This window comes from Solanum dulcamara, chromosome 2 (genome assembly GCF_947179165.1).
Source record: "Solanum dulcamara chromosome 2, daSolDulc1.2, whole genome shotgun sequence".
In the NCBI taxonomy this organism is placed as follows: Eukaryota; Viridiplantae; Streptophyta; class Magnoliopsida; order Solanales; family Solanaceae; genus Solanum; species Solanum dulcamara.
Genome location: NC_077238.1, coordinates 75,686,794 through 75,708,936, shown reverse-complemented (window position 1 = coordinate 75,708,936; position 22,143 = coordinate 75,686,794). Strand labels below are relative to the sequence as shown.

General features: G+C 32.6%; 2 protein-coding genes across 3 annotated transcripts in view; one reads left to right on the top strand and one right to left on the bottom strand.

The window, feature by feature from the left end:
* Positions 1 to 8,419: 8,419 nt before the first annotated feature.
* Positions 8,420 to 22,143, top strand: part of LOC129880769 (uncharacterized) — a 67,690-nt gene continuing 53,966 nt past the window's right edge. Inside the window, exon 1 of the mRNA XM_055954962.1 lies at positions 8,420 to 9,599. Coding sequence (XP_055810937.1) covers positions 8,456 to 9,463 — 1,008 coding nt within the window. The 5' untranslated portion in view covers positions 8,420 to 8,455 and the 3' untranslated portion in view covers positions 9,464 to 9,599. The remainder of the gene's footprint in view (positions 9,600 to 22,143) is intronic.
* LOC129880768 (transcription repressor KAN1-like) lies at positions 14,937 to 21,480 on the bottom strand. 2 transcript variants are annotated; one of them, XM_055954960.1, is made up of 6 exons: positions 20,663 to 21,480; positions 20,159 to 20,235; positions 19,189 to 19,234; positions 18,851 to 18,968; positions 16,113 to 16,212; positions 14,937 to 15,469 (listed from the first exon to the last, which is right to left on the bottom strand). In XM_055954960.1, exons 1-6 carry the CDS (start codon positions 21,354 to 21,356, stop codon positions 15,353 to 15,355), a joined length of 1,152 nt encoding a protein of 383 aa, XP_055810935.1. In that variant the 5' UTR covers positions 21,357 to 21,480; the 3' UTR covers positions 14,937 to 15,352. The 2 variants fall into 2 exon arrangements, with proteins under 2 accessions (XP_055810935.1, XP_055810936.1); XM_055954961.1 differs by having other exon boundaries at positions 16,113 to 16,209.

Sequence of the window (22,143 nt, the reverse complement as noted above, 5' to 3'; positions counted from 1 at the left end):
TTGTTAATGTAACTATTGTTTTTCCTTGCTTGGTAATTATTTTGTAGCCATTTAGGAGAATATTTTAACCAAATTATTTTTATAATAGAGTAATTTGGATCTGATCCCATGGTTGTTACCTTTGATTTGAAGGCTTTTGTTAAATTTGGTGGTATTTTTTTTTTTTGAGTTTGCGTCCTTCCGTCATAACAAATGATATCAGAGCCTTGGTTATTTATCAAGAATTTTTTAATGGAGGAGAATATGAAAAAGATTGTGTGTTTAAATGAGAGTAACTACAGCATATGAAAGAGCAAGATGGAATATTTACTATTCGTGAAAAAGATGCATCTTTCCATTTTCACTGCTCATAAACCCGAGATTGTGACAGATGAAAATTGAAACTTTGAGAACCAATAAGTATGTGGATATATAAGGCAATGGATTGAAGATAATGTTCGCAACCATATTGTGAATGAGACACATGCTAGAACATTGTGGAAAAAGTTGGAGATGATTTACGCTTCAAAAACTCGCAATAACAAGTTGTTTTTGCTAAAGCAATTGATGACCTTTAAATACAAGGAGGGAAGTCCTATTCTTGATCTCATAAATAATTTTCAATGTATTTTTGATCAGCTGTCAGGAATGAGTGTCAATTTTGATGATGAAATACAAAAACTTTGCCTTCTTAATACTCTACCAAATTCTTGGGAAACTCTTCGAGTTTCTTTAACAAATTTTGCTTTCGGTGGTAAGGTTACTATGGAATATGCAAAAAGTGGTATGTTGAATAAAGAAGTCAGAAGAAGATCTCAAGGAACATCCTCACATTCACACGTTCTCTTTACAGAAGATCGAGGAAGAGGTAAAATAAGAGGTTCGAGAAGTAAAGGTAAAAGTAAAAGCAAGTCAAGATCCAAGTATCAAAATGTTTCATGTCATCATTGTGGAAAGAAATGACATATTAAAAGATTTTGCAATAAGTTGAAGCAAGACCTTAGAGAAGGAAAGAAAAAAGAAAATAATGAAGACAATGTTGTTGTTGTTGTATGATATGACCTTCTCTTCGCTTGTGATAAAAACGTCATTAATTTTGTATCTCAAGATATAAGTTGGATAGTAGATTCTGGAGCTACATCACATGTCACACCGAGGAAAGACTTTTTTTCATCTTATACTCCTATTAATTCTGGCATGTTAAAGATGGGTAATTATGGTGAGGTTAAGGTACTTGGTGTTGGCACGGTTTGTTTGAAGACCAATCTTGGTACAACGTTAGTCTTTCAGAATGTCAAACATGCTCTAGACTTTCCTTTGAATTTGATCTCTATAGGACTATTAGATGATGATGGCTACCATAATGACTTGTTCAATGGCCAATGGAAGCTCACCAAAGGCTCGTTGATTGTAGCTCGAGGAAGAAAGTATTCAAATTTATACGTGACACAAAGATCAATTCTTGGGGACTCTATAAATTTGGTAGAAAGTAAGACTTTGTCAGAATTGTGGCACAAGAGACTCAGTCATATGTGCGAGAGGGGGATCACGTGTTTGGCTAAGAAGAATTTGCTTGCTGGTGTGAAACAAGCAAAGGTGAAATGATGTGTTCATTGCTTAGCTGGGAAACAGAAAAGAGTTTCTTCTCACATTCATCCTCCTTCAAAAAAGTCTGAACTACTAGAGCTAGTACACTCTGACTTTTGTGGTCCTTCTAAAGTGTAGTAAGAAGGTGGTTCACTTTACTTTGCAACTTTTATTGATGATCATTCTCGCAAGTTGTGGGTATATCCTTTAAAATACAAAGATCAAGTATGTGATGTGTTTAAGGAGTTTCAAGCCTTATCTGAGAGACAAACTGAAAAGAAATTAAAATGTATTCTCACTAACAATGGTGGTGAGTATATTGGTGCCTTTGATAACTACTGCAAAGCGCAAGGAATTCATCATCAGAAGACACCTCCCAAGATGCCTCAATTAAATGGATTGGTAGAAAGGATGAATAGAACTCTTGCTGAGAGAGTTAGATGCGTGCTTTCATAGATAAAACTTCCAAATTCCTTTTGGGTGAAAGCACTTAACACTGTTGCTTTGGATGGTGATGTTCCAAACAAAGTTTGGTTTGCAAAGGATGTCTCCTATGATCACTTGAAAGTATTTGGGTGTAAAGCTTGTGTGCATGTTCCAAAAGCTGAGAGATCAAAAATGGATGTTAAAACTAAGCAGTGCATCTTCATTAGTTATGGTCAAGATGAGTTTGGATATCGCTTTTATGATCCAATTAATAAGAAGCTTATTAGAAGTCATGATGTTGTGTTCTTTGAAGACCAAACAATTGAAGATATTAACAACACTGAGAAAACAGATTCTCAGATTGATGAGAGCTTTGCTGATGTTGATCTAGTTCCTAGTACTAACATATCTTTTGCACACGAAAGAATCCAAGTTACTAATATCGATGGAGATCAAGATCAGAATGATCATCAGAGTGTAAAACTTGAACATGCTCCTAGTAATGATGTTATGGTTGATCATCCACCAACTCATGTTTAAGTGACTACTCTAGATGCTCTAGAAACCTCTTGTAGAAGATCTACTAGGGAGAAGTTAAAGTCAATACGTTATTCTCCTAATGAGTATATACTTTTGACTGACATGGGAGAACCTGAAGATTAAGATGAAGTCATTCTAGAAACTCATAGAGATAAGTGGATAGAAGCCATGGAAGATGAGATGAAGTCACTTCATGAGAATGGCACATATGATTTAGTGAAGTTACCGAAAGATAAGAAAGCTTTGACAAATAAATGGATCTTCAGAGTAAAGCAAGAACAACATACATCTACACCGAGATATAAAGCAAGGTTAGTTGGCAAAGGTTTTGGCCAGAGAAATGGAGTTGACTTTGATGAAATTTTCTCCCCTGTTGTGAAAATGTCTTCTATTCGCATGGTTCTAGGCTTAGCCGCAAGTGTAGATTTAGAGGTTGAGCAGATAAATGTCAAGACTGTTTCTTTTCATGGTGATTTAGAAGAAGAAATTTACATAGAGCAGTCTGAAGGTTTCGTGGTTAAAGGAAAAGAAAACTATGCCTGCAAATTGAGAAAGAACTTGTACGGCTTGAAACAAGCTCTAAGGCAGTGGTACTTAAAGTTTGAATCTGTCATCAAAAATCAAGGATACAAGAAAACTTCTTCAGATCATTGTGAATTCTTTCAAAAGTTCTCTGATGATGATTTTATTATCTTACTGCTTTATGTGGATCATATGTTGATTGTTGACAGAAATAAATCTAGAATTGTAGTCCTTAAGAAGGAGTTGAGCAAATCATTTTCAATGAAGGACTTGGGGCCAGCAAAGAAAATTATAGGCATACAAATTCATCGAGACAGAAAAAAGAAGGAGTTATCATTATCCCAAAAGTAGTACATTGAGAAGGTACTCAAGAGATTCAATATGACAGAAGCAAAAGTGGTTAGTATTCCTCTTGCTAAATACTTTAAGTTGAGTATGATCCAGAGTCCATCTACTAATGAAGAGAAGAAGGAGATTCCATGTATTCCATACTCTTCTTCAGTTGGTAATTTGATGTATGCTATGGTTTTCACTAGACCAGATATTGCACATGTTGTTGGTACTGTTAGCGGATTTCTTTCTAATCCTAGAAAGGAACACTGGAATGCAGTGAAATAGATACTAAGATATTTGAATAGCACTTCAGATATGGAGTTGTGCTTTGGTAATGGCAAGCCTGAACTTGTATGCTACACAAACTCTGATTTGGGAGGTAATCTTGACAATTCAAAATCCACTTGCGGTTATTTGATCACTTTTGCTAGGGAAGTATTTCCTGACAATCTAGACTATAGAAGTGCATAGCTCTATCTACCACAGAAGCCGAATATATTGCTAACACTGAAGATAACAAAGAATTACTTTGGATGAAGGAATTTATGGAAGATCTTGACTTTGAGCAATCAAGGTTCATCTTATTCTGTGATAATCAGAGTGTTATTTATCTCAACAAGCACTCCACCTTTCACTCTAAGTCCAAGCATATTAGTAGAAAGTATCATTGGATTAGAATGGTCGTGGAAGAGAAATTATTTGAGGTTGAGAAAATACACACTGATGACAATCCTTCAGATATCCTTACAAAAGTGGTGATCGTAGAAAAATAAGAGTTTCGTAGAACAGCGTCAGGCATGAAGCCTGTCAAAGAGTTCCTCCACTTGAAGTTCATTTGGCCTCTTAGCTGGAGGGGGAGTTTATTGAGCTATGGTCCATGTTCCAGCCAAAGGCCATGGCCTAATTCTATTTGTAAAAGGATTGGAATAACTCTCCTAATTTGGTTCTCAATTCTATTGGTAAAAGGATGGGAATTATAATCCTATTTGGAGTTGGTTTGGCTTTAGAAAAAAGCATCACTCTATAAATAGGATGATTTGAGAGAATTATGCAATTACTCATTGATAGTGTCTTTGAGAGACATTAAGAACATAAGAGAGGTTTTTTGAGAGAGTTTTCAACAAGAGAGAAGAGAAAAAAAAAGGGTGTTTTCCGCAGCAGTTTACCGATTTATTACCCATTGCGTTTACCAGCAACCTTCAAATTATGTTTACCTATTTATTACCCGTTGGATCTGGCTGAAATTCTTAGTGAGTATGTCTAACATCTTAGTTTTTTATTTGAACGGCGAAGATCGGATTTGGAGGTCAGAAACATCCTATTTTAATTCCTGAACAGTAGCTCTATTTTGGGTAGTTTTTCTTTCTATTACTTTTGTTGGTGTAGCTATTGCTTCTCCTTACTTGGCAATTGTGGTGTAGCCATTTAGGAAAATATTTGTAACCCTCTTATTGTTATAGTGGAGCAATTCAGATCTCAAAGATCTCATGGTTGTTACCTTTGATTTGAAGGGTTTTTCTATGTTAAATTTGATGTTATTTATTTTCTCTGTATTCGGGTTTGCGTCCTTCCGTCATAACAATTACATTGGTCATGTTGTTGTTGTTACCTTTGTGGTCCGATCCTTGTGCAAAGTGGGAGTTTAGTGCATGCACCAGATTTCCTTTTATGTTGTTATTATTACCTTTACCAATCACCGTTCATATAAAGTTTTTCATCCCAACAGTTAGTACATTATTTCTTTCCTTCAGAATCTAGAACTGACTATTCGGAGCAATAGTATCTAGCAATCATACCATATTGTTTCTATGACTATCATAAAAGACCTATCTATTCTATGTAAAAACTCCATATTAGTTGAGCGGCGTATTAGGAGCGTCAACACCGTTTTGGTAGGCTTTCAGAAGTGGAAGAAATTGTTGAAATTCTATGAAAGAGTCTTGAAAGCCAGGAGCAAACACTTGATCAACAGATTCCAAGTGAAAGTTGGCAATCATGCTGAGCTGCATCCATACAACAATGAAATATGAAAAGATTGCCTTACATCACATGTAACAGATCAAAGTATTAACATGTCGAATCTTTCAATACCTCCCCATCGAAAAAGCCATGTTGTTTTGAAGGCCTGAACTGAGTTAAATAAGAAAACGCACTAGAAGAGACAATTACAACAAGAAGTTCTCTTAATCCTTTCAAAATATCAGTAGCTTCACAATCCATCAGGCATGTTGTATTTTCCGGAAGTTTCGAATATAAATCAAGATATTCTTAGAATGAAAATTAGAATAGAATTGACATTTAAGTAGTCTACTCATATTGTAAGCCATTTAGTGCTTGATTTACCAACAGCAAGAGACACATGATCATCAAATGCCTCACATACATTTGATTTCCTCACATTAGCATGATCGTGTTGACGACGTTTTGATTTCAATTCAAGAAAGTTTTCAATTATTTTTTCTATATTTGTGAAGCCATAGGAATTTGTTTTCAACTTGGTGAAAAGAGCATAACACAAACATCTGCTCTAATCAGAGTTGAAAGCTCATCCGTTTTCTTGAACAAGGTTTTTTTCCTTTGCGAGAAATTAAAGTAGCAGCGCGCTCTTCCTTTGTTCAATCAACTTCTTCCTTTGTTCAATCAACTCCATTCCAATCTTTTGCTTAGCCCTGTCAATCCTCTTTTCAATTGGAAAAGCAAATAATTAAACAAGAAAATAAGAAGATGTTTTGGCTGAATAAGCCAGAGCAACTTTGAGAGGAACACCAGGGTAATTTATCATAGGTGCACAAGTCTATTTGTCACATGTATTGTCACGTTATTTAATATTTCTTATTACGAATCTGTTTGTCACATGTATTGTCTCATTATTTAATAAAAAAGGGCAGCCCGGTGCACTAAAGCTCCCGCTATGCGTGGGGTCCGGGGAAGGGCCTGACCACAAGTGTCACATTATTTAATATTTTCATATTATGATTCTATCTGTCATGAGTTGTGTCATGTTTATTTAGTATTTCTCGTATCATGTGAATTTGTTACTAGATTTACATATATCATGTTATTTTGGAATGAGAGCCTTGAAACAACGTAAAGTTGTTTATGTGTAACCTATAGGTCATTGGTTCGAGCCATAAAAGCAGTCACTAATGCTTGTACTAGGGTAGACTATTTACATCACATCCCTTGGAGTATGGCTCTTCTAGGGCCTCGCTAACACGGAATGCTTTGTGCATTGAACTATATTTTTTTTTATATAATGTTAATTCTATACTATGAATGAAAAGGAAATATGCCAAATAACTAGTTTAATTTTTCATTTACACATACATTTTCTCCTAATATGATTCAAGAAAAAAATCTCAACAACTCTAGCTCAATAAAATCTTAGAACGTGATTTTACACCTCTAATTAATACACCATCTATTTTAATTTGTTTGTCAAACTTTCTTTTTTAGTCCATTTAAAATAGTCCTAGCACAACTAGGGTTAAGGTTATACTCGATCTAATGGATAAACTTCCTAATCATATACGGTTGCAATTTGTTGATGGAAAATCTGGTAATTTGATCGAGGTTTTCAAGGAGAATGTATATGATAAGTGGCCTTTGTATTGCAATTATTGGAAGCATCAAGGCGATGATGAAGTTAGTTGTCCTTTGATCTCAAAAGACAAAATACATAAACACGCCATTTAGCTTGGTCTCAACTGACATTTATGCCTTCTAACTTTGAATGTGTACATGTAGGCACTTTAACTTGTATTAATTGAATAAATATACATATTTATCCTACGTGGTGTGCTGCGTGTATATTCTTTGGTTAACCCGTGATGTTTCTAAATTTGTGATAAGTTGTTGAAGGGCAGCATGATCTAGAGTGTTAAGAATTTGTATGGCTCACTGTCGTTGTAATTCGTAACTGTTGCTTGGAGGGGCTGTTTCTTTCTTCTTTGGAGGATCATCTTTCATTATTAGAGGCCGAAGTTTTTGGTTCAAAGGAAGATAATCTGCACCTGCAAGTCGGAGAATCTCAATTTTTGATTCAGAGGAAGAAGAAGAAGCCATTGAAGAGAAACAGAGAAACAGAGAAAGAGGAGTTTTGGCGGGGGCTTATATTTCAGTTGCAACGTTTCATCATATGGCGGTTGTCAACTGCCAACTTGGAATAAAGACGTGAAAATTGAGCTGATAAGTCTAATGTGATTCATGACGTGGGTGTCAATAATTATATTATTTTCATATTACTATCTTCGAACATTAAAAAATATATAAAATATATGTGTTTATCCTAATGATACAGATACATGTCTACAAATAATTAGTGACATCTAACTGAATCAACACGCATATTTGATATATGTTCTATTGATCTTCAACGGCATATAATATAGAGACTTACCCTTAATATATTCATGCGAATTACCAAATAACATCAATAGGGATATTACCATCAATAAACTACCCATATATATATCCTCATATAGTTAGGATATAGGTTTATTAGCGTAAACTACTCATATACATATATCCTCATACAGTTAGGATAAATTATTGTTTAAGTTAATAATATACTTTAGGACTCTATAATTTCTAAAACTTACCATATATTTTAGGATTCCTTATTTTAAAATATTATAAATATAATAATATTTATAGTATAGATTATACAAAATTATAAGATGTATTTATACACGCATATACAATAATGCACTATTATATAAAAACTGATTTCGTCCTTGAAACATCCAAAACACCTCAAAAATTACATTAAATCATCCAAAATTTCAGATTTAGAGTCCTCATTATGTAACCATCTTTTGCAATAATGTCCGCTCGATTCAACTCTCAAGAAAATCCAACTAATCAATGGATCATGTAAGTCCTACAATTTAGAGATATTATGTAATTGGACCAATTTATATAAGTGTTAAACTATATAAAGTAACTGTATATGCTATATTAGAGCATAATTATCTCCAAAAAAAAGTCTGATATTGCATGAAACAGAATTCTGTTATTTGAAATGGTAAAAGTAGGATAGGAGTATCCTAGTTAAACAAGGATATGCATGACTCCTATAAATAATAAATACAACAAATCCTCTCTCCCTCGACGAGATAAAAAAGGAAAAACTCAACAACATAATATGCCGGTCCGGCGGTGTTCTCTATTGGATCCCTCTATATGGGAGCATCTATTTACTGGTGGTGATTCCGACTCCGACTCCGATGAACCCTTACCCCAACCTCAACCCTTATCTTCTGATTCTTCTGAGTCCGACTTAGAAATCAGCATGAAGCCCAGTACTACTACTATCCCACGACCCCGAACCACCTCAGCAAGTAAGGCGAGTGAAGATCAAGAGCAGATTAATCTTCGTAGTGATTCTGACTCCGATTCTTCTGATGCTGATGATGATTCTGATTTTGATTCCAAGGTAGACCAACCCTTATCCCGGCGTCAGTGCCCTTCCAATTCCAATACTTGTGATTCTTCCTATTCTTTTGACTCCGGCTTACAGTTCACCATGAAGCCGACTACTACTACTGCGGATGAGCCGAGTAAGGCTTCAGGTCCTCCTCCTCACAAGTGGAGTCAAGAAGAGCAAATAAGTCTTCTTCATGATTTGATTGTGTTCAAATCTCAACGTGAAAAACACATTCATGAACCCTGCATCTTCCCCGGCCATATCTATAAAAAATTGGATATCCAATTACCTGAGATAACTGAGGAGATTAATAGATTGAACGCCAAGTTTTGTGATAATATGGACAAGCCGAACCCTCCTGACGATTTAGTGTTTTATCTTTCGAAGAAACTATGGGGTACTCAACTTATGAAGAAAAAAATGGATCTTCACTCCAAGTATCCCATTTTGGCTGCAACTTTTGACACACGTTATTTGTCATCAATTCAGAGGAATATCGATTTGATTCCATCTAAAAAATTGAGGGATTTAGAGAAAGAATTGAAGAAGCTGCAGGATCAAGAAGCCAATATCAGTCGAAAAAGAGAAAAGATTATTAGGGACAATTATAGATGGTTGAGGAAATTGGACCAAAAAGAATGTAGTTGATGCTTGTGTTGGAGATTATTCTTGTTTTTTTTTTGTTTTTTTAAAGATTTGAGATTAAAATGGAGTTGCTGCTTATTAGGCAATAGTTCTATGGAGCTTTTTGATTAATTATTAGTATTCTTTTTAAGAGATACTAGTTTTTGAGAACGTGTGTGTGTGTTATGGTTAATAGGTAGGTGCAAAGCAAACAAAACTTTCAGAAGACTACTACTACTTATTTAGTATGATGCTCTCTCAAATAACTCTAGTACTCCATAAGGCTTTTACTTATCATCCTTTCAATTGAAATACTTTAAATGAATCAACCTATCCCATATTGGATACAATATCGCATTCGTATATATACTTGATACATTTTGAATACACAAGAAACCTGGGATACAACATATACTCTGTTGTGAACCAAGCTAGCTTGATAAGGGCCTATGAGTTAGAAGTAGTGAATGAGATTGGGCCAAGTAAAATGTTGGAGTATTTTATTTGGGATCCAGGCCAATCAACATTTGGTTAAAAGGCAGAATGAGTTGGAAAGAAGGATTATGCATATTGAAGAAAATGTTTGTCCTCTCTTCTTCTTCTAGAGTCTAAGCCTCCCATCTCTGTTCTATATTTCTAACCTTATTTATTTGTTATTTCAATATTTCCATTGTAATTAAGTTGTTTGAGCATTGTAATTATAATTTTAAAATTGTAATAGCATTCCAGTCTCCAATTAATATAGTAAGATATCCGGGTTTGTTACATACTCATCCTCCCTCTAACCTCTTGCCCGCCTCTCTCCTCCCTTTCCCAATCTCCCTCGCCTGTCTCCTCCTTCTAACATGTAACTATGGATCGTAATTAAAGTTACTACTTGTTTCTGACCTGTTTTCTCATTATGGCCTCTTTGCTAATTGTATTGTCTTCCTGTAGTCGGTAGTTTCTATCATAATCCTGTTAGTAAACTGTATTGTAAATATTAAAACCAGTAACAACAACTAAAGGTAATAAAACACAGAATCTGAAAAATTAATGCAGAAACAGAATCGAGCCCACTGAATGCACAGTGTGTCCTTAAGGAAATTATTCCCCTCAAAGTACCCGAGGTTTAGGAATCTTTCCTCCCAGGATAGAACGATTTACTCACCAAAGTAGAGGTACTGCAAATCTTTAATGACTGCGAACCACTTGAAGAATGTATATCACACGATTTTAGGAAGTGCAGAAAGAAGAAGAAGAAGATGGTATGTTCAGAATTTCGTATGGAACATTCTGAGGATTAACAGATATATATAGACTGTTTACACCTTTTAAGAAAAGGCACCTGTTGAGAAGGTTTGCAACTTTTCGGACAAGGTTGCAACCTTTCAAAAATCCGTTGGAAAAAACGGAGGGTTAATTAAAAATTTAAAGAAAATTTGGTCCAAAAAGATTATCAATCAAATCAATTGACCAAATCCAAATCCAAATCCAAAGCCGAGCCGAGCGAGCGACGACGACGACGGCGCGAGGGGAGACCCTCTTCTTGACCCTTTAGCAACATGAAGGAGTGCTTCTATTTTTAAATAGGAGACTTTTCATTTCCATCACATATGTGGGACCAAAGCTTATTTAATAAAGCAAGAGTGAAAATATCATTACCTCTCCACTTCTTTTTCCCTCAATTTCCCATTCAACCTATCAATTAAACCCAACAAATCCCACAATGCTAAAATCTTGATTTTCCACAATGTAGAATGTCATGCTCTGCTCTTCATTTCACTTTGATGTTTGGTGTCTCATGCTAACATATATTGAATACATTCAAATCAATCTACATTCCTCTAGAGTAGTTGTTAATACAAATAAGAGAAATTCCATGTCTCAACCTACATTCAATACAATCTTATTTGGGTAGTAGCTCTCCGTATTGACTAGTAATTCGGATTTCGGCGATTCTAATATGGAGAAGAAGCAAAAACCACTTACATATCCGCCTAACAACACAAGAAATACAATGCAAGAAAGTCTCTCTACCTCCACAAAAACAATCTTCGTATTTGCTAGTAGTTCGGATTCCAACTCACCCTTACCCCAACCCCAAATATCTATTCCAACTCCTAAATAAGAACATGACGATGTTATAACTATCATTATCTTTTAATTCTTTACATTGGTAAGCTTCCTAAATTATCCACTTTGTCTATGACTTGTTAATTTCAATTGGCTTGTTAGTTTTAGAAATCCTCGTCAGTACCTCTTTCTTTGATAAACTTGATCTTTTCTATGGTACGAGGAAATAAGAAGATACGTTGCATGATTTTTGGTGTTTGCCCTGACTTTTCTAGTATATTAGGAAAAGAAAAACACAATATCTCCATATTTGGCTAATTATTTTTCTTATAGGAAAAAGTTTATGACTCTATAAATAGAAGCTTATTCCTTCTAACTTGGTAGCATTCACAATGTAGTCCTAGGGGCTTTGAGAGTTTTGTGTAGGGGAAGAAACGGTGAGACACAAGTGTTACGTTAGCACTTGTGTGAACCTCTTTTTATTCCGAGTGAATTGTGTGAGGTTATTTCTCTCGATTATTTGTACTCTCATATTTATAGTAGATTGTTCATCTCCTCTTGTGGATGTAGGTCAGTTGACCAAACCACATTAAATACTTGTGTCTCTTTTGGTATATTTCTCGTTTATCTTCTTATTCATGGTCATTCGAGGTTTGTTTTGCTGGCTTCCGTCAGTGGCGGATCCACCTTACGCCGAGGGGTTCATCCGAACCTCCTTCGGCGGAAAATTGTACTATTTATACATGGTTAAAATAAATTTTTATGTATATAAAGTAGATGTCGAACCCCCTTCGACTAGCTCGTGTGTCTAGTTATTTAGATTTTGAACCCCCTTATTTAAAATCCTGAGTCCGCCACTGGCTTCCGCATGACACCTAATTATTTTCGTTCCTAACACATGAGACCATGATCTCTCACGAAAATTAAATTAATGGCAAGTTCTGCTTCATACGCCACCTACAAGATGAGTCCAAATATCTTTATTCAATTCTTACGAATTCTAGACCTTCTTTCACGAGAAATCAGAAGAAAATCTGCCTCTGCAAGTCGCTAAATCTCAATTTTTGGTTAGGATGAAGAAGAAAAAGCCATTGCAGAGACAAACAAAGAAACAGAGAAAACAGAGAAGAGAAAGATGGGTTTTGGTGGGGGTTACTTTATATTTCAGTTGTACCGTTTTATCAACTACCAACTTGGAATAAAAAATCATATTGATATGAGAAAAAATGTGATTTATAGTATATTTGGTATAGTTTTTGAATATCTAAAGTTTAATCATAAAATATCAAATTAATTTAATATAATTTAGCTTGAAAAAATGATAAATTTAACTCTTGAAAAATCAATCAATGTGACAACTATTTTGGAATGAAGGAATTGATCGCGCACTCTTATTGCTAAACCATAGTTAGTTAATATATTATAACCTTAATCTTTTGCTTAACCATAGTTAGTTAATCTTGTACTTAACCATATTTAGTTAATCTTTTACTTAATCATAGTAGAAAAAAGAAAAAAAAGGTTTCCGTACAGAGGAAAAGTCGGTTAGTGAAACTTGGGAATCAAAACTATTTTAAAACGGTAAAAGTATCGAATAAGGATATTTCATGGCTCCTATAAATACAACAAAAGAAAACCTCTCTACCTCCACCAAACTCAAAAAAAGAAATATGCCCATCTTCGTATTTGCTAGTAATTCGGATTCCGGCGATTTCACTTACATATCTATCGAATAATACAAGAAATACAATACAAGAAAATCCCTCTACCTCCACAAAATCAATCTTCGAATTAGTTGCTAATAATTCAGATTTTGACTCACCCTTATCCTGGCCTCAATGGTCTTTCGATTCTAATATGGAGAAGAAGGAGAAATCGCGTACATCGAACACACAAGAAATACAATAAAAGAAAACCTCTCTACCTCCACAAAATCAATCTTCGTATTTGATAGTAATTCGGATTCCGGCAATTCTGATATGGAGAAGAAGGAGAAATCACTTACATGTCTGTCGAACACCACAAGAAATACAATATAAGAAAACCTCTCTACCTCCACAGAATCAATCTTCGTATTTGATAGTAAATCGGATTCCGACAATTCTTATATGGAGCAGAAGTAGAAATCACTTACATATCTGTCGAACAACACAAGAAATACAATACAAGAAAACCTCTCTACCTCCACAAAATCAATCTTCGAATTATTTGCTAATAATTCGGATTTCGACTCACCCTTATCCTGGTCTCAATGGTCTTTCGATTTTAATATGGAGAAGAAGGAGAAACCACTTACATATCCGCCTAACAACACAAGAAATACAATACAAGAAACCTTTCTATCTCCACAAAATCAATTTTCGTATTTGTTAGTAATTCGGATTCCGAGTTACCCCAACCTCAACCTCAACCTCAATGCAAAGTGGATGTTCACGAGAAAAAATTGGACAAGCTGGCAGCTTCAAGAAGCCCGAAACAAATGATTAAGGACGATTATACATGGTTGAGGCAATTGGAGGAAAAGGGAAAATCAGCTTGACATTTTACCTTTTCTTTCTTTCTTATTTTATTTTTTACCCAATAAACTTTATTTGGCAATAATTCTATGGAGCTTGCTTTTCGATTTATTATCACTACATATATGTCATATTATATATATATATATATATATATATATATATATATATATATATATATATATATATATTCGTTGATACAACCTATACAACTTGATATAATTGTATGCATGATAAAACCTGATACAATGAATACAATATGTATTCATCCTCTCTTTCGCCTCTTGCCTCCTTTTATCATGTAGCTTTGAGTCGTAATTTAGCTATATATAAATCTATAATTAAGTCCAAATATAGTCATTTTTTAAAGTCTCTCAAAAGAGCAACATTCAACTAATGGGCTAGTAATTAAAGAGGAAATAGATTAGTTGGGCTTGCATAAACAAAATTGGGGCCAAGGCCCTAAAACGCCGACCTACTCCCCTGCTGAAATAGTCCAATGACTTGATCCAAGTCACCTTGTTGATTTTTATTTTATTTTTTTCATCCATCATTAATATATTTTAATAAATTTATTTTTCACCTCATCTTGATTTGGAAAAATGCTTCTTACTATAAAATAATCAAAAAAAAATCCCTCTATACCTTGTCGTGGTCTTTAGTGGAAAATTAATCTAAATATGGATCAACAATGAATCCGCAAGAAACTGATTTTGAACTCAAGAGAAAAGGAGGAAAGAGGTTTTTTATCCAACTTTGAGAGATATTTACAAGAATTTGCTTCTTGGGCGTCACATTTCTTAATATATTGATACACCATTACTTAATTTATAATTTGATGCTGGCTAATATTTTGAATAATAATGTCCTTGCACCGTGTAAAAACATTTCACTAGAGTAGTTATTAATACAAATAAGAGAAACTCTGCCTCAAGCTCCATTCAATACAATCCTCCAACAACTTTTAGATTACATACTCATACACAACCCAATAACTCAAATGAAACAACAAAAAATGAAACAAAAAAAAAGGAGTCAAATCAAAAAAGTCAAGAAAAATAAAATTAGGCCGTATATATAGGTAGGTCACAACTTAGGTTATATATATATATATGCATGGGAGATTGTGAACTTAGCCATGCTAGCTAATGAAAAACATTCCTTTTTTTTTTTTGGGGGGGGGGGGGGGGGGTTGGGGTAAGTAGATAATATTCCAATCTTGATGTCACATCCCTTTCATCTCAAATTACAAAAAAAATAAAAAATATATATATTTTTAAGAAGAATCAGCTTAAGCCAAAAACAAAAAAGACAAAATTAATAATATATTGAAGCCCAAAACTTATTCATGGTTCTTAATTTCTACCCAATCTGATCTTCCTAATGTGAACTCCAAGCTAGGGTTTTTCTGATCCAAACTGCAACCGACATAACTCATTGGTCTTGAATATTCACATTCCTGCAATAATTTCTTCACACATTTAATACACTTAATCATTATTTTCTCTGTTCAAATACAAGGCAATATAATTGGGACGGATCAAATAGCTGACCTCAACTAACTTGGAATTAAAATATATGCGCTTAAAATATATGCGCTTATTGTCCTAACTACTTATAATGGTGTTTCTTTTGTTTGTTTTTTTTTTGAGAGGGGGGGAGGGGGGGCTTTTAAAATCTCCACATATATGTGGCTAAGTTCATTATTAAAACATAGAAAGAAGAGAAGAAAACTAGGGAGGCATAAGTAAAACATTCTACGATTCACATTTCGATTGAGTAAAGGTTAAATTAATATGTTTCATCAGATATCATAAGGACCAAATCAAAATAAGGGACCAAAAATTACTATTAATTCTCTTGTTTTCCATTTAAAACATTGAACATCTTTTGAAATTTAAATAATAATTTGGGGCTAAATTAAAACACCAATTAAACATTTGATAGTACTTCCATGCAAAGTAAAATGAGGAAAACACTAGTGTTATAAAGAAAGATAGGGCTATTCTATCGTATATATATAATTAGTCAGAATGCGTGTGAGCTGATCTGAATAACATGCTTATTAGGAATAACGAGAAGAGATTGAGGAAAGTATATACCTCTATATGGTGGCCGAATCTTTGTTGAGATGGGGAAGAGGATGATCTGATGAGTCCATTCGATTCATTGAAGTTAGCTTGTGACAATCTTTCTCTACTGCTGATAATTCAAATAGAAAATAAATTTTTCAGCACATGTTATATTCATAATATACTTCTAATATTTTCCCATAATATTTCTTATGAAAAATATTTATATTATATGATCATTTGTCTAAAAATATCCACTTAATTTACCGATCGATGGTGAAGAGATGCTCGACCATTTAAATAAATTAAATCTTACTTGTCCCGTTATTTCCCTCTCCGTCACCATCCCTACTCTTTTCTCAAAAGAAAAAACGACAAAGGATAGAACTAAAAAGAATTTAGATCTAGTAAACCCTAGAACTAGACTAATTATAGGTGAAGATGGTGTTAGAGAAGTCTAGATATACTTATTTTTATTAATGGCGCAAGAGTTTTTAACAGAATTTATAATGGAGTCATTTGCACTTTTGCCTCTATTTTATGGTGGTCTTTAATTTTCGTTGCTCATAACAAATAATATTTATTAGAACGTAAATTTATATTTTTATATCATAATATCTTCATAATTATGCCTCAGCAAAAATTTTAAGTTTAGCCCATTTAAAAAGCAAAACGTGCAACTTTACATTTATAATGTCCTGACTCCTCTATTACTACACTCATTTAGCCTAAGAGTTGAGTTGGATGCTTACAATTTTTTTCTTATTGATGTGAGCTTTTGAAGAAGAATTAGGAATACGGTTAAGGCATTCATGAATATAATATAATTAAGGCATATTATTCGAGCATATACTTAAACTTGATCTCAACAAATAATAAGCATTTTAATTTTGAGAGTGCATATCTAGATACCTCAATTGGTAATTAATCAACTTGTTTTTATTGTGTCTTGTGGACACCCGAAGCTGATGTGACGTACATAAGTATTGGACATGTCTAGAAAATTATTTTGTAATTAGTTGAAATGTTCGACTGATATAATAATATAAGTTAAAGCGTCTAGATGCACATACTCAAAATTAGAGCATTAATATCTATATGTTGTCTTCTATATACATACATACATACATACATACATATATATATATATATATATATATTACTCCCTCGCTCTATCCCATTTTATATGACACTCTATCATTTTTAGTCTGTTCCAAAAAGAATGTCACCTTACTATAATTCTGAAATTCTCATTTTATCCTTAATGAAATGATTTTCAACCACATGAATATCTAAGGATTGTTTTAGACCATAAATTTTAAAAGTTTTTCTTTTTTTTATAAATATCATGTCAAGTCAAATGATATCACCTAAAATAGAACGAAGGGAGTATTAACTATATACACATAAGAGACGAACACACGTCCACAGAAACACCATGCATAAATAAATACTTTAATTAAACAAATGTAACTTTGAGAAAAGGAGAGCACTTAAGTCAAGAGACAGGGTTTTTTTTGGACCTACATGCTAAAGTCTCCTCGTGAAGAGAATAACAACAAAGTAAAGTAAAAGGGTTATAATTTGTCTAATAAATTAAAAATTAAATAATTCCAAAAGAAAGAAAAGATAAAGTTCTTGTTGCAGCAATTAAATACTACACTTTTGTGTAGTACTATTATGTTTCTTTAATTAAAAAAGAAAGGGAATACGTACGTTGAAAAATCTTCAGGTGAAAAAAAGAAAAATTAACCAAACAATAATATAATTTAATAATAAAAATAAAAAGAAAAGGAAAACGAAGCAGAACAAAAGCAAAAGCTGCGACAAGAAACTATTTATATATATATTTAGAATAATTAGAAAATGAAGTACGTGGGTTTGCATTTCTAAAGACTCATGCAAAAAGTAAAAGGAAATATGTTTATCAATTTTATTCATCATTACTTCAAAAGTTTTATGTACGTGTGAAATATTTGCCCCCATTTTGTGGTTTCCTATAAAAAAAAATATATTCTTTGTGTTACAATTTGTTTGCTGTTTTAACTTGGCATGTTAAAAAAAATGAGTTTTGTGATCTTAAATTAAAAATATATCAAATGTATTAAAATATTTTTATAATTTTGAATATGTCACGTCAAAAAGTTGAAATTAACGAATTGTAAAAAGAAAAAGGAAAGAGTCATTCTATTTTAAATTGACTAAAAAGAAAAATAGGTCAAACAAATTAAAATAGATATAATACTAGTTTTGCCCATTTTTACTCATCTATTATACTTTCAAAAAAAAAGGTGTCCATTTCTTTTTGTCCAATTTGAAAACTTAAGAAAAATTTATCACTTTATATCTATTTTACCCTTATTATTATATACTAATTATTTTCAATTCATTTCCAACATTTTAGATGATGTATTCTCCTTTTGTTTCAATCTGATTGTTTTGTGTTGACTTGACATATACATATTTAACAAAATAAAAAATACTTTTAAAATTTATAATTAAAATCTAAATGTAATAAATCATCTCATTAAGTATCAAGTATTAACTGAAAAATTTAAAAGCATTATTTCAATATATAATTATTTTTGAAATAGACTAAAAAAATTATATTTCAAATAAAACAAGACAAAGTACTTATCATAACAATCTATGTGTAACTACCTCACGAACGACCTGATTATGTAATTATTTTTATATATACTATTAGTGCATAAAACATAAACCCTTGACATAAAAGACATGATCATATATTTAAAGGTTAATTGTACCTTGAAGAGTTACTCCAAAGAGTAGTAGAAGGATCATCACATCCATCAGATGGACCTCTTTGATCCAAAATCCTGTCTATAGCTAACAGATCTTCTTCACCTGATCCATCTGATTGCCCTAAATTAATTAGCAACAGACAAATTTTCATCGTTAAATTAAATAAAAATAATAATATATTTAGAGAATTTCTATCATTAAAACACCTAGCAAAAATTCATTACTAATCCTATTTAATAACGAGCTAGTGATGGATTATCAAAAATACGATTAGCTATAAACTATTTAACGATAAATTTCATTATTAATTCCTTTTTTATATAGTGAATTAATTAATTACCTGAGGAAGCTGCAGGTTTGTCAGTGGTTTTAACAGTGCGATACATCTGCATTAGGAAAAATCCTTTTAGAATAATTTTAGACAACAATTCAATTATAATACAAAAAGATTCCAATTACCTCAAATCTCCTCACTCTTCCTCACAAATTCGAATGAAGCTAAGATTTGAAGTTTATTAATTCGAAATTTTAATTTTTTTGAAATTATCCCGTTAACAATTACATATTCAATAAACTTAAGACAAATATACAATTTAGACTAAAGTTACTGAGTACAGTTAAATTCGTAATTTATATTTTAGCTTTACCCCTACTCACACATAGATATAGTTATGTAGGAGTCAGAATTTTGATTAAAAGATGTCAAAATATAAAGAGGATAAAATCGCATAGAAGCTAAGAAGTGTTAATATGTAATGTAATATATATATATATAAAATATTTTTACGTAGCAACATAATATAACTTTCGGATGAAAAAGTATCGATCGATCGCTTCGCCACTGGCTATAGATTAATTTATCTGTTACATTTTAGAAGTAAAAATATAACTTCTAAATATCTTATTTACTAACGATTGCTTCAAAACACGGAAAAATGAAAGAGGGTATATTTAAAAAGAGAGGGAGATAGCTAGTACTAGTTCTAATAGTTGTGAGTCAAAATGTTTCTTTAAAATTGATATATTAATCACGAGGTTGATGTTTTTGATAAGTATTAGCAGAAGTATTATTATTGAATAATGATGACTTACTTTTGTCTGTTTTCTTTTTTCTTTATCTCTCTGCTATACTATCAGACTTGTTTGCTTTAATTCAGTCATTCATTCACTGCATTTTTCATCGATTATTGTGCCAGAGAAACAATTCACCCACAGAAGAAAATAAATAAATAAAAAACAGAAATAGTTTAAACCGAATTTTTCCTTTTACTAAAAAAAAATTCTTGTAATTTTTATTTATTTATTTTTACCTGCAAATGACTTTTGACATGAGCTAGAGTGAGATCTTTGACATCCATTAGCTCCAGGACTGATTTTGGAGTAGCCCCTAAAAGATTCAAGAAAATTCAGCAATAGACTTTTAGATGCAATTTTTAGCACATTATATTAAGCAACAATTAATAATTTTCAAATAAATGCAATAAAATGTGATGATGCATAAATATATGAATCTGAATTGCAAAAGTGTATTGAGTTACAATAGTTTCAAAAGTCAAATTTAAATTCTGAATCTTTTAATGTTCTCACTTCTCTCTTCAAACCTTATGTACCCTAAAAATCAAATCAAATCAAAAAAAAAATCAAGATAAAGATTTGGGGTTTACTTTCATGTCCATTGGCATATATAAGTACCCCCAAAAAAGCATTAAAAAACCACCTTAAAAAAAGAAGAAGTGCAGTATATATATGTAAACCACACACACAAAAAAAAACTCAAAGTAGGGTATATATAGGTAGAGAAATGGAGTTTTTACTTTCATGGCCACCAAGAAGCTCAACAGCATGAACAAATCTAGCATGAAGTGAAGTTGTCCATCGCATTCGCGGTGCCCTCATGCTCCTTTTAGATGAAAATTTTGGTAGAAATCTTGATCTCATCATCAAACTATTGTCATGAGAAGAAGTAGTTGGCCCTAATGATCCCACTCCATTAGAATATTGGCTATGTTGATGTTGTTGAAATCTATTAGCCACCATAGGTATCCCATAAGGAGAAGAAGCATTTGCTGTACCACAATTCAAGAATGATAAATGATCCAAATTATAATAAGGTGTTGAATAAAGGGATCCAAATGATCTCTTTGGATCTTTCTCCAAGAAATTAGAAAATGAATCTTGATGATATATTGGTATACCCTTTATAGGGTCTAATAAAGAAACCCCATGATTATTCATTTGGCTACTAATTGGTTGATGATTTATCATATAGCTTTGTTGGAGAAAAGGGTTTCTTGAAAAACTCCTATTTTCTTCATTAGTAGTAGTAGTAGTGGGATGAGCTAAAGAAAGCTCAGTGAGACAATTATTTGTTGTTGTTGTTGTTGATGATGATGATGTGTGTAAGGAATTATTACTATTATTTGGAAGGCTAATATGAAGAGAAAGATCAGGGATTTGCTTTGAAGTAGAATTATTAGTTGGTTGAACAAAAACCCCTTCTAAGGGCATCTTTAATTTGTGAATAATAAATCTTTGAAATAATATATTCAAGATTTGTTCTTTTTTATGTTGGATTTGGCTTTAATACCTCAAAACCCCCAAATTGATGAAAAATAAAGTAAAAAGTTGAACACACACATACATACACAAGATGTGGAAAAGAATGATGAACAAACTTCAAGTTTGATTCTTGATGATAGATTTAGTGGAAAAAGAGGTAGACAGTTTATTCTTTTGAATATTGTAAAAAGCTAAGTGTAAGTGAAGAAAAAGAGGGGCAAAGATTTTATCTTCTTTTTAAGTGGACATGTTTGATATAGAGGGAGAGCATAAAAAAAAAGTAGCAAGAAGAAGAAGAAGTAGGGATAATGGTGTTTGTGAAAACAATGGAAAGAAAAGAAAAAAAAAAGTGTTTTTGTAATAAATGAAAGAAAGGAATCAAGAAAGGCTTTATGGAATGAGAAAAAAGGAAGAAAGGGATAGGAGACTTGTGTTCGTCGAGAAATACTGTTTATTAGAAAATGACACTTGAACACAAGGCTCCTTTCTCTTTCTTTTCTTTTTTTTTTAATTTTTAATACGTTCTCTGTTTTATATCTATATTAAAATTTGATTAATTCGAATTTCACATCGTAAATGACACTTGAACACAAGGCTCCTTTCTATTTTTTTTTTATATTACGTTTTAGATACCTATATTGAAACCTGATTAATTCGGATACACATCGTTTAGATCCCCATTCGGAAGAAGCAATTCTTACCAAATAAAAATTCATACCTAAATCTCGAATCTAAA